The 18,161-nt window shown below is 48.9% G+C and overlaps 1 protein-coding gene, 1 long non-coding RNA gene and 2 other non-coding genes across 4 annotated transcripts; 2 read left to right on the top strand and 2 right to left on the bottom strand.

The window, feature by feature from the left end:
• The first annotated feature begins 1,811 nt into the window (after positions 1-1,811).
• On the top strand, positions 1,812-1,884 carry TRNAR-CCG (transfer RNA arginine (anticodon CCG)). Its single transcript has one exon. It is a non-coding gene; the product is annotated as a tRNA-Arg (tRNA).
• A 3,619-nt stretch (positions 1,885-5,503) lies between these two features.
• On the bottom strand, positions 5,504-15,462 carry LOC125103127 (uncharacterized). The gene is made up of 4 exons (XM_047734955.1): positions 14,637-15,462; positions 13,683-13,832; positions 6,559-6,631; positions 5,504-5,607 (listed from the first exon to the last, which is right to left on the bottom strand). Exons 1-3 carry the CDS (start codon positions 15,137-15,139, stop codon positions 6,604-6,606), a joined length of 681 nt encoding a protein of 226 aa, XP_047590911.1. The 5' UTR covers positions 15,140-15,462; the 3' UTR covers positions 5,504-5,607; positions 6,559-6,603.
• Positions 15,364-15,469, bottom strand: TRNAL-CAA (transfer RNA leucine (anticodon CAA)). Its single transcript has 2 exons — positions 15,432-15,469; positions 15,364-15,409 (listed from the first exon to the last, which is right to left on the bottom strand). It is a non-coding gene; the product is annotated as a tRNA-Leu (tRNA).
• Positions 15,470-15,480: 11 nt separating this feature from the next.
• LOC125103128 (uncharacterized) lies at positions 15,481-18,161 on the top strand. The gene is made up of 2 exons (XR_007128288.1): positions 15,481-15,749; positions 16,242-18,161. It is a non-coding gene; the product is annotated as an uncharacterized LOC125103128 (long non-coding RNA).

Here is an 18,161-nt window from a genome sequence, read left to right as displayed (position 1 = left end):
CCTATACTGAGAGGAAAGGACCATCCTTACCTGCAGAAAACAAAGGGAAATCAGGAAGAACCCTACAAACAGGCCTTGCTAAGCACAGTCCGTTCCCTACACCTACCTCGTGCTTTTTGACCTCTGCGATGTGTCTCCTCACTCTTCATCGAACCCAGCATAGAAATATTCAGATTGAACCGTTCCCTGGGGTCTTCATTTCCTCTAAAGCCTCCCACCATGGGACACCTGGGTGGCTCAGTTGGTTAAGCAGCTGCCTTCGGCTCAGGTCATGATTCCAGCATCCTGGGATCGAGTCCCGCATCGGGCTCCTTGCTCAGCAGGAGCCTGCTTCTCCCTCTGCCTCTGCCTGCCATTCTGTCTGCCTGTGCTTGCTCTCTCTCCCTCTCTCTCTGACAAATAAATAAAATCTTAAAAAAAAAAAAATAAATAAAGCCTCCCACCTCACCCAAAACTTACACTAACAAAGCTGGATGCTTTCTTCCTGATAATCTGTTCTGGACACAGCCAGAGATTCAAAGAGGGTCACTCTTTCCTCCCTGACACGACCTTCCTAAGATGAACTGGGGTATTTCTGTCTCCGTCCCTGCTGGGCAGCGGCTTCTATAACCCACGCGTCACCACGCCAGGCCCTGCGCTCCTCGGGGACACCCTCCGCGCCGTCGCGCGTCTCTCCCTGGTCGCTGTGACCGGACCTCGGGCCTCCACAGCCGGCATCCAAAGACGCTGGCTTTGCCTTAATCCCCAGGGAACACACTGCTGGGGAAAACTGGGAGATGCGGGAGACGTCGGCAGGAGAGACCCTCTCCGTGGGAGAGTGGGAGAGGGGAGGGGAGAACTTTGCTTTGACTTGGGTTTGCTTCAAAAACTCGTCATTTCCAAGGGACCCAAACCATCGAGTCCACGGACAGACGGGGGCTACGGCTTGACTCCCAGGGTTGGGCGATTCACAGCCGCGACCGTCCCCCTCCCCCGCTCCACCCCTGCTGCTCTGTGCACTAACCCGAGACGAGGCAGGGCACACCGCCGCGTCGACGGTAGGGACGCTCGTCCCCAGAGCTCACAGCGCCCTCCAGGCCTCCACGCCCCGCGCAGGTGGCAACGTTAGCCCCGCGTACCTGCGCCACTTCTCCAAGCATCATCAACGCCTCGGAGGTGCTCCCCTCTGGCAGCCGGCCTCCCCTTTCTGACGCGGAGCTGTGCTTCCTTGCGGGCTCCGCGGGGTCTGTGGCTCCGCTGTGCGTCCTCGCAGGCTCCGGGCTCGACTGTGCGTCCTCGCGGGCTCGGGGTCTGTGGCTCGACTGTGCGTCCTCGCTGGCTCCGAGGCTCAGTAGAGCGTCCTCGCGGGCTCCGGGCTCGACTGTGCGTCCTCGCGGGCTCCGGGCTCGACTGTGCGTCCTCGCGGGCTCCAAGGCTCCGCTGTGCGTCCTCGCGGGCTCCAAGGCTCCGCTGTGCGTCCTCGCGGGCTCCGCGGGCTTCGAGGCTCAGGTGTGCGTCCTCGCGGGCTCTGGCTCGACTGTGCGTCCTCGCGGGCTCCAGACTCAACTGTGCGTCCTCGCGGGCTCCGCGGGCTTCGTGGCTCAGTTGTGCGTCCTCTCGGGCTCTGGGCTCCACTGTGCGTCCTCGCGGGCTCCAGACTCGACTGTGCGTCCTCGGGGGCTCCGCCGGCTCCGCGGCTCGGCTGTCGGTGGAGCTAACCTCGAACGAGGAGCTCTGGAGGAGCAACATCCCCCGCGCCGGTCGCGGAAGGACGCCTTCCCACGGCGCCACATACTCTTGGTGCCCAGCAGAGAAGAACCTATCTGTCGGCTGGCCGCGTGGCCTAATGGATAAGGCGTCTGATTCCGGATCAGAAGATTGAGGGTTCGAGTCCCTTCGTGGTCGCTGTTTTCCTCCGGCGCGAGTAAGACGGGCACAACACCTCCAGTCCTCTGGGCAACCTTTTCCTTCTCATTTAACAGGCGCACTCGGGCTGTTCACTGTGTGACACTTGCTTCACCAACGCACAGGGCACAAGTAGCAGGTGTGCCCTCAAGGCTCTTACTTTCTAGTAGACCCGACAGAGGACATCAAGGAAACCAACACAACGACTAAAACGCGTCGCAAGTCCTAGGAAGGAGATAAGCAATGGGGGAGATCAAGAATAAGGAGTGGTCTTAGGGCAGCGTGTTCCTGGCAGAAGGAAAAACTGCTAACTCGTGGACAACCTGGAGACGCCTGCTTTTCCCAAAGCTCGTATCACTGAACTTTTCTGAGGCGGGAGGAAGGGGGAAGAGCTCACTTAAAAAAAAAAAATCAGTGAAAAGGGGGTAAGGATGGGTTGAATTTCTAGGAACAAGATCCCTGACTAGGTCCCTGTGACTGTGCCTTTGCACATGGTTTGAAATCGATGTTCTCCAGACTTTCATTAGGTACCATAAATACAACACTAACTCCCAAGCAGTGATCTCAGAGAGAAGCCTAAATACAGAAGCCACCAAAGGCTCTTACCCTACACTTAACTGTCCTCCCCAGCAACTACTATTAGTTTAGTCATCATGGGTTCAGTCTTACCAAGAGTGCAAATGCCATGAATGGATCTGAACAACAGGGAGGTTCCTCAAAAAATTAAAAATAGTACCATTTTAAAAATGACCCAGTAGGGCGCCTAGGTGGCTCAGTGGGTTAAGCCACTGCCTTCGCTCAGGTCATGATCTCAGGGTCCTGGAATGGAGTCCCGCATCAGGCTCTCTGCTCAGCAGGGAGCCTGCTTCCCTCCCTCTCTCTCTCTGCCTGCCTCTCAGTCTACTTGTGATCTCTCTCTCTCTCTGTCAAATAAATAAATAAATAAATAATCTTAAAAAAAAAATGACCCAGTAATTCCACTTCTGGGTATGTATCCAGAAAAAATGAAAGCAGTGTCTCAAAGATATATTTGCACACCCATGTTCATAGCAACAGTATTCACAATAGTCAAGAGGGGAAAGAAACCCAGATGTCGTTGGAAGGATAAATGGATAAACCAAATGTGGTACACACATACAATGGAATATTACTTTGTCTTAAAAAGGAAGGAAATCTTGTCATGCTACACATGGATAAACCCTGAGCCCGCTATGTGAAGTGAAATAAGCCCGTCACAGAAACACAAGTACTGTATGATTCCTCTTATACAAAGTTTCTAAACTAGTCCAATTTGAAACAAAATAGAATGGTGGTTACCATTCTGTGGGGAAAAAGAGAATGGGGAATCTTTTAATGGGTACCTGGTGTCAATTTTGCAAGATAAAGAGTTCTGATGATCTATTCCACAATATGAATATACGAAACACTACTTACCACACTTAAAAATGATTAAGATGGAAAACTTTATGGGTTTTTAAATCACAACTACAAATACACATAAATATACATTTTTTTTAAAAATCATTTGGGGGCGCCTGGGTGGCTCAGTGGGTTAAGCTGCTGCCTTCTGCTCAGGTCATGATCTCAGGGTCCTGGAATCGAGCCCCATGTCGGGCTCTCTGCTCAGCAGGGAGCCTGCTTCCTCCTCTCTCTCTCTGCCTGCCTCTCTGCCTACTTGTGATCTCTGTCAAATAAATAAATAAAATCTTAAAAAAAAATCATTTGGTCACAAACATACGGATTTGTTTCTGAACTCTGTTTTTTAATGAAGTTTTTAAATATTAATTCCAGTATATTCTAGCAGTGTTGTATGAGTTTCCGGTGTACAGTGTAATGATCCAACCATTCCATACATTACTCAGTGCTCACCGTGATAAGGGTATTCTTAATCCCCATTACCTATTTCCTCCAACCCTCCCCTCTGGTAACCACTAGTTTGTTCTCTATAGTTAAGAGTCTGTTTCTTGGTTTCTCTTTATCTCCCCTTTGTTCATTTCTTTTGTTTCTTAAATTCCATGTAAGTGAAATCATAATTCTCTTTCTCTGATTGACATATTTTGCTTAGCATTATACTCTCTAGAGCCAGTCTTGTTGTTGCAAATGGCAAGATTTCGTTGTTTCTGATGACTGAGTGATATTCCATTGTATATATGTACCACGTCTTCTCCATTCATTCATTCGTCAATGGACATCTGGGCTCTTTCCATAATTTGGCTGTTGTAGATAATGCTGCAACAAACACAGGGCGCATATATACCTTTAAATTAGTGTTTTTGTATTTGGGGGGCAAATACCCAGTAGTGTGATTGTTGGGTCATAGGGTAGCTCTATTTTTAATGTCTTGAGGAACCTCCATACAGTTTTCCAGAGCGGCTGCATCAGTTTGCGTTCCCACCAACAGTGCATGAGGGTTCCTTCCCCTGCACATCCTCGCCAACACTTGTGCTTTCTTGAGTTGTTGATTTAAGCCGTACAGACAGGTGTGAGGTGACATCTCATTGCAGTTTTGATTTGCATTTCCCTGATGATGAGTGATGCTCTCTAAGCCATCTACATGTCTTCTCTGGAGAATGTTCAGGTCTTCTCCCTTTTTAAATTGGATTATTTGTTTTCTGGTGGACTCCCAGTGTTTTTTTTTTTTTTTTTTTTTTAGATTTTATTTATTTTTTTGACAGACAGAGATCACAAGCAGGCAGAGAGAGAGAGAGAGAGAGAGAGAGAGGAGGAAGCAGGCTCCCCACTGAGCAGAGAGCCCGATGCGGATGCGGGGCTCAATCCCCAGGGCCCTGGGATCATGACCTGAGTGGAAGGCAGAGGCTTTAACCCCCTGAGCCACCCAGGCTCCCCATGGACTCCCAGTTCTATCCCACTGGTCTGTCCGTCCTTCTGTCAGTACCACACAGCTTTGGTTACTGTAGCTTTCACGAAGCTCTGAAATCAGGAAGTGACTCTCCACCTTTGTTCTTCTCTTTCAAGATTGCTTCAGCGATTCATATTGGAATTTAATATGAACTGGACGAATGGCTTTTTCTTCTCTGCAAAAAAAAAAAAAAAAGGTTGTTGGACTCTTGATGGGGATTGTATTGATCTGTAGACCACTTTGGGTAGTACTAACACCTTAACAATATCTGTCTTCCTATTTAGGAACATGGGATGTCCTTTCTGGGTCCTCTTTAATTTCTTTCAGACACGTTTGATAGATTTCAGTGAACAAGTCCTTTGCCTCCTTGGCTGAATTCATTCCCAGGTATTTTATGCTTATGCTATTGTAATTGGGATTGCTTTCTTGATTTTCGTTGTGGATTGCTGTTCATTGCTGGTAGATAGAAATGGAACTGATTTATGTGATTGTCTTGTATGTGCAGCTTTGCTGGGTTCATTGTTAGCATTATACAAAGGACCTATGGGTTCTTTGGGATCATATACCTCTGTGAATAGAGACAGTATTATTATTTCCTTTCCAACTCAGGTGTCTTGGATTGCTTTTTCTTGTCTCCTTCTCTGGTTGGAACATTCAGTACAATGTGAATAGCATAGTGGTGAGAAAGGCATCCTGTCTCATTCCCGATCTTAGGGAGGAAGCTTTTCTATTCCCCCAACATTTAGGACGATGTTCACTGTAGGTTTTTCGTAAATGCCCTTTATCATGCTGAGGAAGGCCGTGCTGTTTTAAGTGGTGAATCATAGTCTCTTTTTATCTCATGTTCCATGAAAGGGGAATATCTGTAATAAAATGGAATGAAATGGAGTTAAAATCAGAATACTGTGTCATTTCAACAAATTCTACACCAAATTTATTTAAAAACTGAAGGATCCCAGAGGACTCGCTGAATTCTCTACTGAAGAGTCCTGGCCTAATGATTCAGAGAGAAACAAGTTTGGGTACTTGTCCTGGGACTGTCCCAGAAGCCTTCTGCTGCTGGAGCACACTTACCTCATGTACGCTCTCTTGTCAGTGCTCACTTGTCGGTGGAGGTATCAGGTACTTGGGTCACCTGACCTCTGCACCTACTTTCTATGCTGAATGTGCTGCCCCTTTTCAAAATGTATCTTCATTTTTAGTGAAGCGGGAGCTAGCCACAATTCAGCTGAATTTTAACTTGACTTTTAAAATCCTAGACATGCTTTACCCTGGGGAATATTGGCTTCACCATGATATGACTCAATTGTTAGGATGACATTTGCCATCCTAAGGAGAGCTTAGTCAAACCTGCATTTCCTGTTTGATTTAATTTTTAGTTTTTTAAAAATATGGAATGCTTCATGACTTTGCATGACATGCTTTTTTGCGGGGCCCTAGCTAACCTCTGTTCACTTTAACTCTGGTGTATGTGTGCCCAAGCCTGCACTATTCTGTATTATCTTACTCACATGTAAAAAGCCAAAGGAGTCAGGTGCTGACCTTGTATTACCCTCCAAACTGTTTCATTCGTGCACAACCATGTAGCCTTGCCTGTGCCCATCAGATTCACTTACAAGCAAGCTGCTCTGTGTAAGACCCAAGGGAAGCAGAACCGATCTGGAAATTAAACGCTGGGGACAGGGAAGTGATGGCCCCCAGAGAGACCTGCTACTGTTTCTTTCACAATCCATGGGTTGTCCTAAAGTGCTGTCCACCTAAATTCTTATTCTGCTAAGAAGTCTGTGCTTCTAAAGGATGAAGAAGAGAGGCACCTGGCTGGTTAGTTGGAAGAGCGTCTTGATCTCGGGGTTGTGGGTTCAAGCCTCACGTTCGGTGTGGAAATTACTAAAAAAAAAGAAAGAAAGAAAGAAAGAAACTTTAAAAAAACAAAAGGGACTGAGGAAGTGAGATTGAGGGAAGACAGGCTATCGGCAGGGGACACTGGTTCTTAACTGCGAACACCAAAAACACATGATAATGTATTCACAAACCTGTAGGGAAAGGAGAAAAAGGCAGACTGTGCAATGAGTTCTCACAAAATTACATTTACTTCGTTTAAGGATTTTTATTCTTTGGACATGTGCTTTTCAGTTTTGATGCTTAAAATGCTTTTCCTGGGTGGCTCAGTGGGTTAAGCCTCTGTCTTCAGCTCAGATCATCATCTGGCTTCCCCCTCTCTCTCTGCCTGCTTCTCTGCCTACTTGTGATCTCTGTCAAATAAATAAAGTTTAAAAATAAGCAAATAAGGGACGCCTGGGTGGCTCAGTTGGTTAAGCAGCTGCCTTCGGCTCAGGTCATGATCCCAGCGTCCTGGGATCGAGTCCCACATCGGGCTCCTTGCTTGGCGGGGAGCCTGCTTCTCCCTCTGCCTCTGCCTGCCATTCTGCCTGCCATTCTGTCTGCCTGTGCTCGCTCGCTCTCCTCTCTCTCTGACAAATAAATAAAAAATCTTTAAAAAAAATAAGCAAATAAAATGCTTTTCCTTTTGTTTTGATACTTTAGCGATTAATGATTAATAATAATAAAAGTTGTAGTTTCAGACCAGATGACTTTATATTTATCTAAACGTATCAAATCCAAATTTGAAATAACTGGTTGCAAAAGAGTCTCAGAGTATGAAGAACAAAAGACATTCAAAACAAAGGCCATTTGGGAGAGAAAGGGAGGGCCCAGCCTTCTGCCTTTTTGGAGCTTCTCACCATATAAGCTGATTTCACGGACTGTCCAATATTTGGCTTTCCAATAGCCACACACAGTAAATAATATAAAATATTATGTGTAACTGCATTTCACTACTTATACAGCCCTGAGTCTGCAAGTAGGCTGAGATTTCCTGTGGGAAGGTAAATTTTATTTGTAGCTTGTACTGAATGAAATTGTAATGAAGCTCGAAGCGTCAGATTTCAAATAAGCAGGTTAGAATAAACTTCCAGTGACCAGAGTAAATGTCTAAGGGGACAACATCCTCCCAGGGTGCTGGCTTGGTGCAGACAAGCAGACGGCAAGGAGGGCAGGAGCTGAGAGGAATCCCCACTGACCGTCTGAGCTAAACAGGGCTGTTATGACTTCCGCGCAATTCCAGAAGGCACAAGATGCAAGGGTAGAGAAGGAGACAGAATGCAAGATAGTGAGCGAGAAATAAACCTCAGGACCCCAGAATCAGATCTGTTCATTTGAAGGTGAATGAAAGACACAATTTCTTCCTCCAGGAGATGAACCTAGACAGGAAGTAAGCCAAAGAGACAAGTAAATTTAGACAGTAATATCCACAGGGTGGTTTGGGGGCCACACAGAGGAGGTTGTGGAAGAGGCTTGAAGACCAGGGGAGTGTGTGCTTGTGAGACAGACAGACACTTAAAGCCTCCTTGGCTCTTTACAACCATTGAATATAATTCCACAATCTTGAAGCACCGATAGGCTTAGCCTTTGGCCTAAGTAGGTTAGCCACCACAGCATCAGACCCTTTAATTCCCTTATCACACCACATGGCATTAACATAAAGGAAATGCAACACTTTGGATAAAGAAGAGAGCACGGTTCAGTCTTACTTGCAGCTTGAACCTAAGTGAATTAACAAACCTTTGTTTAACCCCCTGGGTTGAAAATACTCCCTACGCTTTACTTCAATGTTTTCCAAAAGGAATATTACTAGCAGGTTGGATGGAAAAATTCTTTCTTTATACTCCACTGCAATATACTCTCTTCTACACAACTGTCTGAATGACCTATGAAAATATGTGCTATTTACTATGCCATGTTTAGAATTTCTGGACCCCACCCACAAAATATAAGTAACACATCCCATTCATTGCAACAACCAAAAATTATCCCCAAATATGTTTCCAAATGTAGTCACAAGGTAGCGACGCTCTGGCTGGAGGACCCGGGAATATTCGCACAGAGAATTTCTTTACTGCTCGAATACACCAAGTATTTTGTTGTGATTTGCTCTATAGTTTCCTTTTAATTCAAAGTTGATTCTTTTTTGGAAGGGAGAATCATATTCCTTAGCTGTTTTTTTGTTTGTTTGTTTGTTTTTAAGATTGTATGTATTTATTTGACAGAGAGACAGAGAGGGAACACAAGCAGGGGGAGTGGGAGAGGGAGAAGCAGGCTTCCCGCCCAGCAGGGAGCCTGATGCGGGGATGGATCCCAGGACCTCCATCCCAGGACCCTGGGATCGTGACCTGATCCGAAGGCTTATCACCGGAGCCCCCCAGGCGCCCCTCCTTAGCTTCTTGTGTATGTGTTTCCACTGTAGCAAGTAAAGAAAGGCCATTTCCCAAGCAAGTGGAGAGCACGCAGACTGCATCTCCTAGACGGGGAAACCTTGAGAAACAGAACACCGCTTCATAGTTTTAGACAGAATGGAACACTTGTATCAACAAGTACACTGTGCTTAATAAATGTGTTACTTTTTTGTTTGTTTGTTTTTCTTTTAAGAGCGTAACTTAAAAAACGGTCCCCCGTGGTCGGGGTTTCGGTCCTCCCAGACCAGTACCGCATGCTTCTGACACTGCGGGATGCAGTAATGTTCTTCTAGACGTGAGTCCCATAGTAGTCAGGTAAATGAGTATGGGAAGTCTTTCCACAATAAAGCCAGCCTTTCTCGGTACTCAAGGACACACACTGGAGAGGAGGACAGAACCCTGCAGAGTGTGTGAACTTCAGGCTTCCCTGGGGCGGACTTGCAGAGGCCCTGACGGCCCGTGGCGGCGCGGGACCACGAGACGTTTCCACCGCCGCTCCCTCCCTCGCTTTCCTGCTTCCCGGCGAATTCGCGGCCCTTCCGCTGGGACTCACAAGCGGCCCGCTGCTCGCCTCTGGCCGGTCGGGTGCCGACCCGGTGAGGCACTTTACTAACGCCTCCACGCCTCCCTCCACCCCAGCTCCCGTCCACACGTCCCGTTTACCTGGATTCGGCCCTCAGGGTTTCCGAAGCGCCGCGACGCCCAGCAGGGCCCGGGCTGGCCGCCCTGGAAACGCACGCGAGGCCTGCGGGGCGATTCAGAAAAGCCCTCCCTGGGGCTCCTGCCCCCGCACAACCGCGGCGCGGACCGGAGAGAACCCCCGGGGCTCCCCGGGGTAGGTCAGGGGGCGTTTTCTCCAGAGCTTAGGTGGGACGGGGTTCGGGGCCGGCGGCGAGAGCACCCGCGCACCGCAGGGTCGTGCTGCTTCCGGGGCCTCACATCCCCCACCCCGTTCCATCCCCACCCTGGGGCGACCATCCCTGCTCTCGGAGCGCGAGCCCGTGAGAGCTCAGGCCGGGTCCGCCCAGTGCAGACTGTTTGGTCCGGTGCGCGCCAGACGGGGCTCCCGCCCCCCCATCCCTGCGCCACGCTGCTCCAGGGGCGCAGACTTCCGGCGGGGACAGCCACCGAGCGCGGGGTTCCGTGGCCAGGTTGGGGGCCCCGAGGCCGTCCCCGCTCTCCCGCCAACGTCCTGATGTCACAACCAATCAGGATGCGCACGCAAACCAGCAGTGCTCGGTCATTCCCGGTGACTCCAGGCTCCGACAACGGAGACAGGGAGGTCTCGAGTTCGCGCCTCTTCCTGTGAACGTCCCCGAGCCCGCACCGCGCGCGAACCCGCGAGAGCTCCGACGGCCAGCCTGGAGGAGGGGGCGTGCGCCGGGCCGCGGGGAGGCCGCGTTCCGAGACCAGGGGCACGCCGAGGGGCCTAACCAGGCCCCCTCCGACCGCCCCCCTGCAGGTTCTCAGCGTCCCCGTAGGCTCCCCGACCCCGCCGGCCGCAGCCGGAGGACTGAGCAGGGATCCCACAGAGGCCTGGGCCGCGCGCGTAAGTAAAGTTCGGCTCCGGCGGACCTTAAAGAGGCGCGTCCTAGAGAAGCCAGCGGGGGAACCAAAGTCGCTCTGGAGGGCTCTCTCGGACGCGGGCGGTCTCCGTTCACTGTGCTCAGAGGCCTTCCAGGCTATCCAGGGGCGACCACTACACCGTCCCTCCAGAGTTAAGTTTGCTCTCCCACCAGCACTGCCCAGAGCACCTGCAGACCTCTTTCTCTGTGCTGGGAAGAGGCGTGCACGGTGCACACATTATCTCATTTGATCCTGGAAATAAGGCATGAGGTTAAAGGGTCTGATAATCAAAGAACTCAACTGGGAGGCAGCCAGATTGAGATCTTCACAATTTTACTCAGCAGGAGTGCTTTCCCCCCACGCCTATGATAGCAGAATTCTGCAGTTTGACACCTTTGAAAAGCCATCCTACTTGGTTGCCTAACTCATGTTCCACATCCTCTCTAGTCTCACTTGGGCTCTAAAACATGAGCAAATATTAATTGCTAGTTCTCACATTGCTGAAAAGCACAGTAAGGAAGCAGGATCTCTCAGGATTCTTGACAATGACCCTAATCCCATTTAGGAGGGTTCTACCTTCCTCACATCTTAATCCTAATTATCTTCCTAATACCATGACCTTAGGGGCAGGGTTTCAACATACGACTTTTGGAGGGACCCATTCAGTCCATAACAGTGATTTTCATTGATTTTGAGCTATCTCAGAACTCTGAGTTGTAGGAAACTGGTAACAGTGCAAATGATTTTCATCCACAGAAATGCAAGGGAAATTGTGTCCAGTGGAATGCAAATGATCATCGCCCTGCAAATTGACAGTTAAAAAAAAAACCTATTTGTAAATTTACTTCAGCATTCCAGATTATCTATAAATATGTAACACTTCGATTTTTTTTCTTTTTTTTAACATTTTTAAATTTAAATTCAATTAATTAGCATATAGTGTATTATTGGTTTCAGACGCAGAGGCCTGTGATTCATCATGAATTTTCTTCTGAGCCAGTTGTAACATCTTACTGGTTGTTACATTATTTGACACATACTCATTTTCATTTATATGAGAATCACAAATTTGTAATTTTTTAAAACACAGTCTATTAACAACTTGGAAACTAAGAGTATACAAACCAATGACAGAAAAAAAATACCAACCTGTGGCTGGCAAACGTAGACCAAAGAACACGGTTTGGATCTGAAACTAAAATGGGCTTTCCTTACTCCTTCTTCCCATGTCTATACTTGGAACCCAGTAGACACACTCATCCAGCAGCTCTATGAAGGCACATGTGTTCTATCAAACCACCAATACAAAGAGCTAAAGAGACCACTGGACCACAGCTGAATATTACTGCCACCCAAAAATGTGAACCCAAGAGGGAAAAACTATTACTCTCACTCAGATTTTTCTTCCTATGGGGAGGACAAAGAAGAGGGTGAAGACAGTTAAGTATCTTCCCAATAATTCCAAGAGGCATTTATGAGTGAAACAGAAAGGGGAAAGTTCCTCTCAGTGGGTTGGGCCTCTGCCTTTGGCTCAGGTCATGATCTCAGGGTCTGGGATTGAGTCCCGCATCGAGCTCTCTGCTCAGCAGGGAGCCTGCTTCCTTCTCTCTCTCTCTCTGCCTGCCTCTCTGCCTACTTGTGATCTCTCTGTCAAATAAATAAATAAAATCTTTTAAAAAAAAGTTTTGTCAAAATTCTGTAACCATATATTTTGGTATTTGTTTTAAAACTAAAATTAGGGTGCCTGGGTGGCTTGGTTGGTTAAGCGACTGCCTTCAGCTCAGGTCAGGATCCTGGAGTCCTGCGATTGAGTCCTGCTTGGCAGGGAGTCTGCTTCTCCCTTTGACCCTCCCTCTTCTCATGGTCTCTCTCTCCCTCTCAAATAAATAAATAAGTAAATAATCTTTTTAAAAGCTCAAAAATATAAAACAAAAGTTAACCTTTAAAAATCCAATTATGCCAGAGATATGAAAAGTCAGAAGCATCTTTATTTTTTTCCTTCTAGAATTTTCCAGGTGAAACGGTTACTATCTCCTCTCCCTCACATTATCTTCCTGCCTTTTTGTAACTCACCCAGTGAGTCAGAAGCTACAGATTCTTCCAGGGTCTTCAGAAATCCATTTATCGGCTCCTCTGAAAATGATTTTATGAGGACAGTGTTCATACATGCATAAGATATAGTATGTGCTGTACGGGTGTTTAATAATAATAGAAACCTTGTCAGAGTTGGTTTTGTTTCCCCTTGTCTTTGTTATGCCCCAATAATGGGTCTGTGATTAAAGGAGCAAGACTGATATAAAGCAAAGGTCAGGCAAAGCTTGATTTCACGCCAAGCATCAAAAATCTAACCGAACATTCGGGGACCCACCTCTTACAGGAGAGGGCGACCCTTCTCTGTTTCACAGTCTGCCTTTTAAGGGCAAAGGCCATGCGGTCGGGCCTGGCCACGCACAGGTGACCAATGAGATTGTAACACACACAGGAAACTCCAGTGATGCTAGGTGACCAATTGAGTTACAATTTACCCTAGTAGACATTTGACCCACCCTATTACCTTGGTTGGGATTGGCACCCAAAAGACTCCCAAAGGGTGGGGCCAATACCCCTTGGTAACCAGGGAGACAGTAGGCATCCCACCCCCACCCCTCCCGCGACTGATCGGATGTCTCCACCTGGCCTGACCCACTCTTGTATCTGGGCTTTGTTACCTGGAGCTGGTTTCCGGGACTTGTTTTTGAGTGAATCCCCTGGGGGAAGGGGAGCAGGGACAGTTTAACTTTTTTTTTTTGGTCAGAGAGAGAGGGAGAGAGAGCGAGCACAGGCAGACAGAATGGCAGGCAGAGGGAGAAGCAGGCTCCTGCTGAGCAAGGAGCCCGATGCGGGACTCGATCCCAGGACGCTGGGATCATGACCTGAGCCGAAGGCAGCTGCTTAACCAACTGAGCCACCCAGGCGTCCCGGGACAGTTTAACTTTAATGAAAGCCTCTTGCTAAGTATAAGTAGGTCCTTACAGTCTTAAGTTTCATTGCACATCTCGCCTGGGCACAGTTAACTTAAGTAGCGCAGGGAGTGAGCCTACTTGGTAGTAGTGAAACCACTTGGTTCCAGCCGTCTCAATTCAGAACCGGGCCCTTCAGATGGGACAGGTGGATCTCGTCCATGACGAATGTCTCCCGAGAATTCTGTTGTTCTCTCTTCACCCGCGCCCTCTCTCCCATTTTGACGATTCCTGTAAAATTGATAATGAGAGAGTAAGGTCCTGGGCGGTGTTGATGCCGTGCTTATGGAATGCAGGTGACGTCAGTTGTGCGGTGGCTGCTTACTTACGATGGGCTGGGGGAGGTGAGGAAAAGGGAGGTTTGGAAAGTACTGTCAGGTGCTAAGGAGGGCTCACAGGATACCAGAGCCCTGCTACTCTCAAGTTAAGGTGGTTTTCCCCTGTAGCCGGGCAGTCACTGTAAGACAGTTGGGAGCAGGAATGTTCCATTTCTCCTATCCCACGTCCTTATCAAGTGGCTGCAGTTCTAAAACAAATTCAGTTTTATTTATATTTCTTTCTGCCTCGGCCCCCCTCTGTTTTAGGGAGGGGAAGATGTTAGGGCTTCAGGAACTGAGTCATGGGTCTCTGGAAGTTAGGCTACTGGTAAGAAAGCCCCTTCCTTGTAAATCACTAGGACTTTTGCAAACAGGGAGACTCCGGCCTTGCAGGATCATCTTCTCTACAAGTCAGCTGTCTGTTCTTCCTTTAGGGCCGCCGAGTCCCTGAGGATGTCACACATTCCCCTGGCGGGGGCTGCGGGGCGCCAGCTTCTGCTTCACCCTCGGCGCGCCTGCTGCTCCCTCGTCACCAACAGCGAGAAGCGCTCAGGCACCCAAACCCGACTGTTCCAGAGCGGCCTTCAGCGCTGAACCCCGACTGGGGGCGGACGCTGGTCCCTGAGAGGAGGAAGCGCGGGCCTGCGCTCCGGAGGCAGAGCCGAGGTCCTTTCATTGTAACACAAGGACAGGAATTTATTTTTTCTAGTTTTTTTACCCTATTTGGTGGTGTCCCCGCCGCAGCCCCGGGCGGCCGCCCCTGGCGCACACGGGCCCTCCTCCCTCGGGGAGGCAAGGGCGCCGCCGGGGCGGAACGCAGGGGCGCCGCGCGTCTGTCCGGAGAAGGCGCTCCCGGGCGCAGCCGGGCGTCCGCGAGAAGACGGCCGGGCCGGAACACGACCAGCGGGGGCGGAGCGGGCGGCAGCCGTTCCCTCCGGGTCGGTGAGAAGGGACCGCGTGGACCGAGCACAAGAACCCGGACGCTGCCACGGGGAGGGGCGTCGGGCTCCACGGCTGCTGCAAACGCCGACCAGCGCGGAGGACCGTGAAGGCCTTCCTGGGCACTGCGGCGGGAAAAACTGCCGCAGGGGTGTGCCGGTCGGGGACGCGGTCCGGGGCAGAGCCGGCCGCCCGAGCCCGCGAGGAGAGACCCGCCATCACGCCGCTCCTCCGGCGCGCCACAAACCGGCGCCCGCCCCAAGTCTCGCGCTTTCCAGACATCTCGCGATGCCATTCTTCAGGGTCGCTGCTCTCCTTTAAGGCGGCGCCAGATCGCTCGGCTTTCAGAACGTATCGCGATATTTTTGCTTCCTCTAGTTTCGGTGTCTTAAGAGCCCTGTAAGAAAAATTTAAGTCAATTTTTAATAATGTAGGTCGGTAAGACCTCTATCCCCGCTGCTCCGATCCGTCTCGTTGTGTAGGAAATTAGGAGGAGAAAAATGATGTGTCAGAAGTGGGATTCGAACCCACGCCTCCATTCGGAGACCAGAATCCCCAGCGCGGGGAAGCGGAGCTTGAGTCTGGCGCCTTAGACCACTCGGCCATCCTGACACTCTGCGGAAAGCGGCAGATTTTCTGCTAAAGTAGCTGTGGAGGCGTGACGCGCCTGTGACGTGCGCCCGCGCGCTGGCGGGAGCGCTGACGACACGGGGCGGCCGCCGCAGGAGGGAGCTCGCGGGAGGACGCAGCTTTCCCGGGCCGGACAGCGGCGGGCGCGCCTGGAGGACTGAGCGCCGGCTTCCCAGCCCTGCGCTCGGCTCCAGTCTCTCGCCCGCAGCCGCGTCCCGGCCCGCCTGTGTGGGTGCAGAGACAGATACCGTGGCAGCGGCAGGTACAGGGGGAGGGTCAGGGAGAGGGACAGGGCAGCGGCGGGGGCAGGTGCAGGGCCGGGGAGCGGCACAGGCCCTACTCCCAGTCCTCGGGCCGCTCTCGGGCGCGGGGATCCGAGCCCTCCGACCCGGGTCAGGCGGGGGACAGCTGCGGCCCGGCGCCACGCCCCCCGACGCGGGCTTCCCCCGCTTTGCCCGCTGTGCGCGGAGTCCTCCGGGCCCGGGACCGCAACCCGCGAGCCTCGCCGGGGGCCGGTCCTCCGGCCGGACGCGAGCGCGGGGGCTTGGGGACGCGGCGGAGGAAACCGCGCAGCCTGCGGGGCCGGGACGCAGCCGGCGAGCGCCCAGGGCGCAGCAGGGGGTCGACCCCTTGCCTCGGCCGCCCTGCTGGGGGCCAAGCTCAGAGCGTGGGGACGGATTTGATACTTTTAAGTACATTTTGTCCCAGCGGGTTATTTTCTGTATTCACGCGAAAACGTTTTTCTTTGTGCTAGGCAAAGACTGGGTCTCTCTTCTTCGTGAAGAGAAATAATGAGTTGTGGTGGCCGCCGCTTAGATGTCCGGACTCCTCGGTCTCGCACCGTTTTTGGTAGTGAAGGAGCAAATGGCTTTGCACTACGCGGCGTTCCTGTTCCGTTCCTGACCCACATCGAAGGCCACGTGAGAATCGTGGCTGCAGAGCCTTAGTCTTTATAAACAAAAATCGCTATAAAATGCAAAGCCGCTGTTGCGCGCAACCTTCTTGCCGCCAGCCTAGCATTTCTGTGGCGTTTTCTCTCACACTATATTGTGAATAAAATTTTTCTATACAAATTAAATAATTTAAAAACTCACATATGAAACATTTCATGCTTTTCAGCCTTAATGCTTCATGGCTGATTTTGTTACTTGATGTACTGATTTGGGCAACTTAATTCACATTTTAGCAATCTGTGTAGAAAACTAGAAGCCCCGTTAAGTATTTTATAATTTTAGGCTGTTTATGCCATGCTTGGGATGTTGTTTGAAAGAAAGAAAAATACACTTCACATATTTCTGCACCTTCATCTTCTAAATAAACCTGTGGATGACTTAGTAAGAGGTAAGCGGACATACGTCTTCTACACGCCTACTAAGGATATACTTGTGGCTAAAGTGAGTTGATAATGTTATGCAAAGGATAACTGTCACCAGCTCATTTCCTTATGGTCCATAATGAAATAAACATCTTGTAGACTGTTAATTCAGTAAACAGATGCATGTTCAAAAGCTCTATGATAGTTTTGTAATCTTACTCTAATATATTTTAGCTATTTTATTTTTTTCCCTCTGGGGGAATACATTTAATATGGTGTAGAAAATGCTTAATGACATTTTCATATAAGGTTATATAACTTTTCCTACATAAACATAAAATTTGTTGTAGAAAATTCTTTAAACCAAACATTTTGATCTAGGACTTCAGTTTAATATGTTCCTTGAATCTATTTTTATGTAGCCCTTAAAAACATCTGAAAATCCATTGCTAATATAGCAATAAAATACTTTGGGTACTGACAGCCTCTTTGGAGTGTGTATATATAAAATTACAAACTTGAATTCATATTCTTTTCTGTGATATGTTGTACTTAAAATGCTTTTGCACCTTTTTTTTAAACAATTTTTTCTTTTGATGTTGGTGCCAGATTTACCATACATGACTGCTGCTTTTGGAGTTAAACATTTTGTTAGTGAAGATACAACCAGAACACTACGTTATGGGATAAAATTTTCATAATAGGTGGCATAGGTAAATATTTTTAGGCTTCATTTAGAATTTATTATCAAGCCATGCCATTTTTTTCTGGAAAGGAAAAAAAAAAAACGTGTTTTTCATTGTTAGGTTATATTTTTCTGTAGGAAAGAGGAAATTTTTTGGTCTATGTTGTAAGCCTCATTCATACTTCAATTTTAAGATTGTCTTATGTGTATTCTAGTAAATAGATGACTTTCAGAATCGAGCCTCCTACGAGTTTGATTTGCTCATTTTTCCTTAAAATAAATATTGTCTTTCAAAAAAAAAAAAGAGAGAGAGAAAATGGTAGTGAGGAAGACAGGAAACAATGGTTTCCTAATTTCCCTCCCTCAGAGATGAGAGATTTGCTGTACTCTCTTTCATAAGTGATAGTTCTATGGGAAGGAAGTTACCCCAGAAGGGATTCTAGATGTGGCAATTGTAACCTCTTAAAAATGTGGAATTGCTCCTGTTCTTCTGATTGCAAGCTACTGCAGATACCCCGTATCAAACCGGCACGCTGGACACCGGATTATTTCTAATTTCTCTCTTGTCAGCAACACTCAAAAGAACATTATTGTGTAGATAAATATTTGCAAATGTCTAGTTATTTCCTTACATTTCTAGAAGTAGACTCCCTAGATTAAAGTTTATCCAGTGT

Source organism: Lutra lutra, chromosome 6 (genome assembly GCF_902655055.1).
Source record: "Lutra lutra chromosome 6, mLutLut1.2, whole genome shotgun sequence".
Classification (NCBI taxonomy): Eukaryota; Metazoa; Chordata; class Mammalia; order Carnivora; family Mustelidae; genus Lutra; species Lutra lutra.
The sequence above is the reverse complement of the archived record's forward strand: the minus strand, read 5'-3'. Positions and strand labels throughout refer to the sequence as shown.

Excerpts from the sequence above, each read along its gene's own strand:
- LOC125103127 (XM_047734955.1), bottom strand. The coding sequence starts at position 15,139 with ATGTCTGGAAAGCGCGAGACTTGGGGCGGGCGCCGGTTTGTGGCGCGC. Across the intron at positions 13,833-14,636 it reads CGGGGACACCACCAAATAGG|GAATCGTCAAAATGGGAGAG; the intron begins GTAAAAAAACTA and ends TCAATTTTACAG. Across the intron at positions 6,632-13,682 it reads AGTGGTTTCACTACTACCAA|TAATTTCCACACCGAACGTG; the intron begins GTAGGCTCACTC and ends CTTTTTTTTTAG.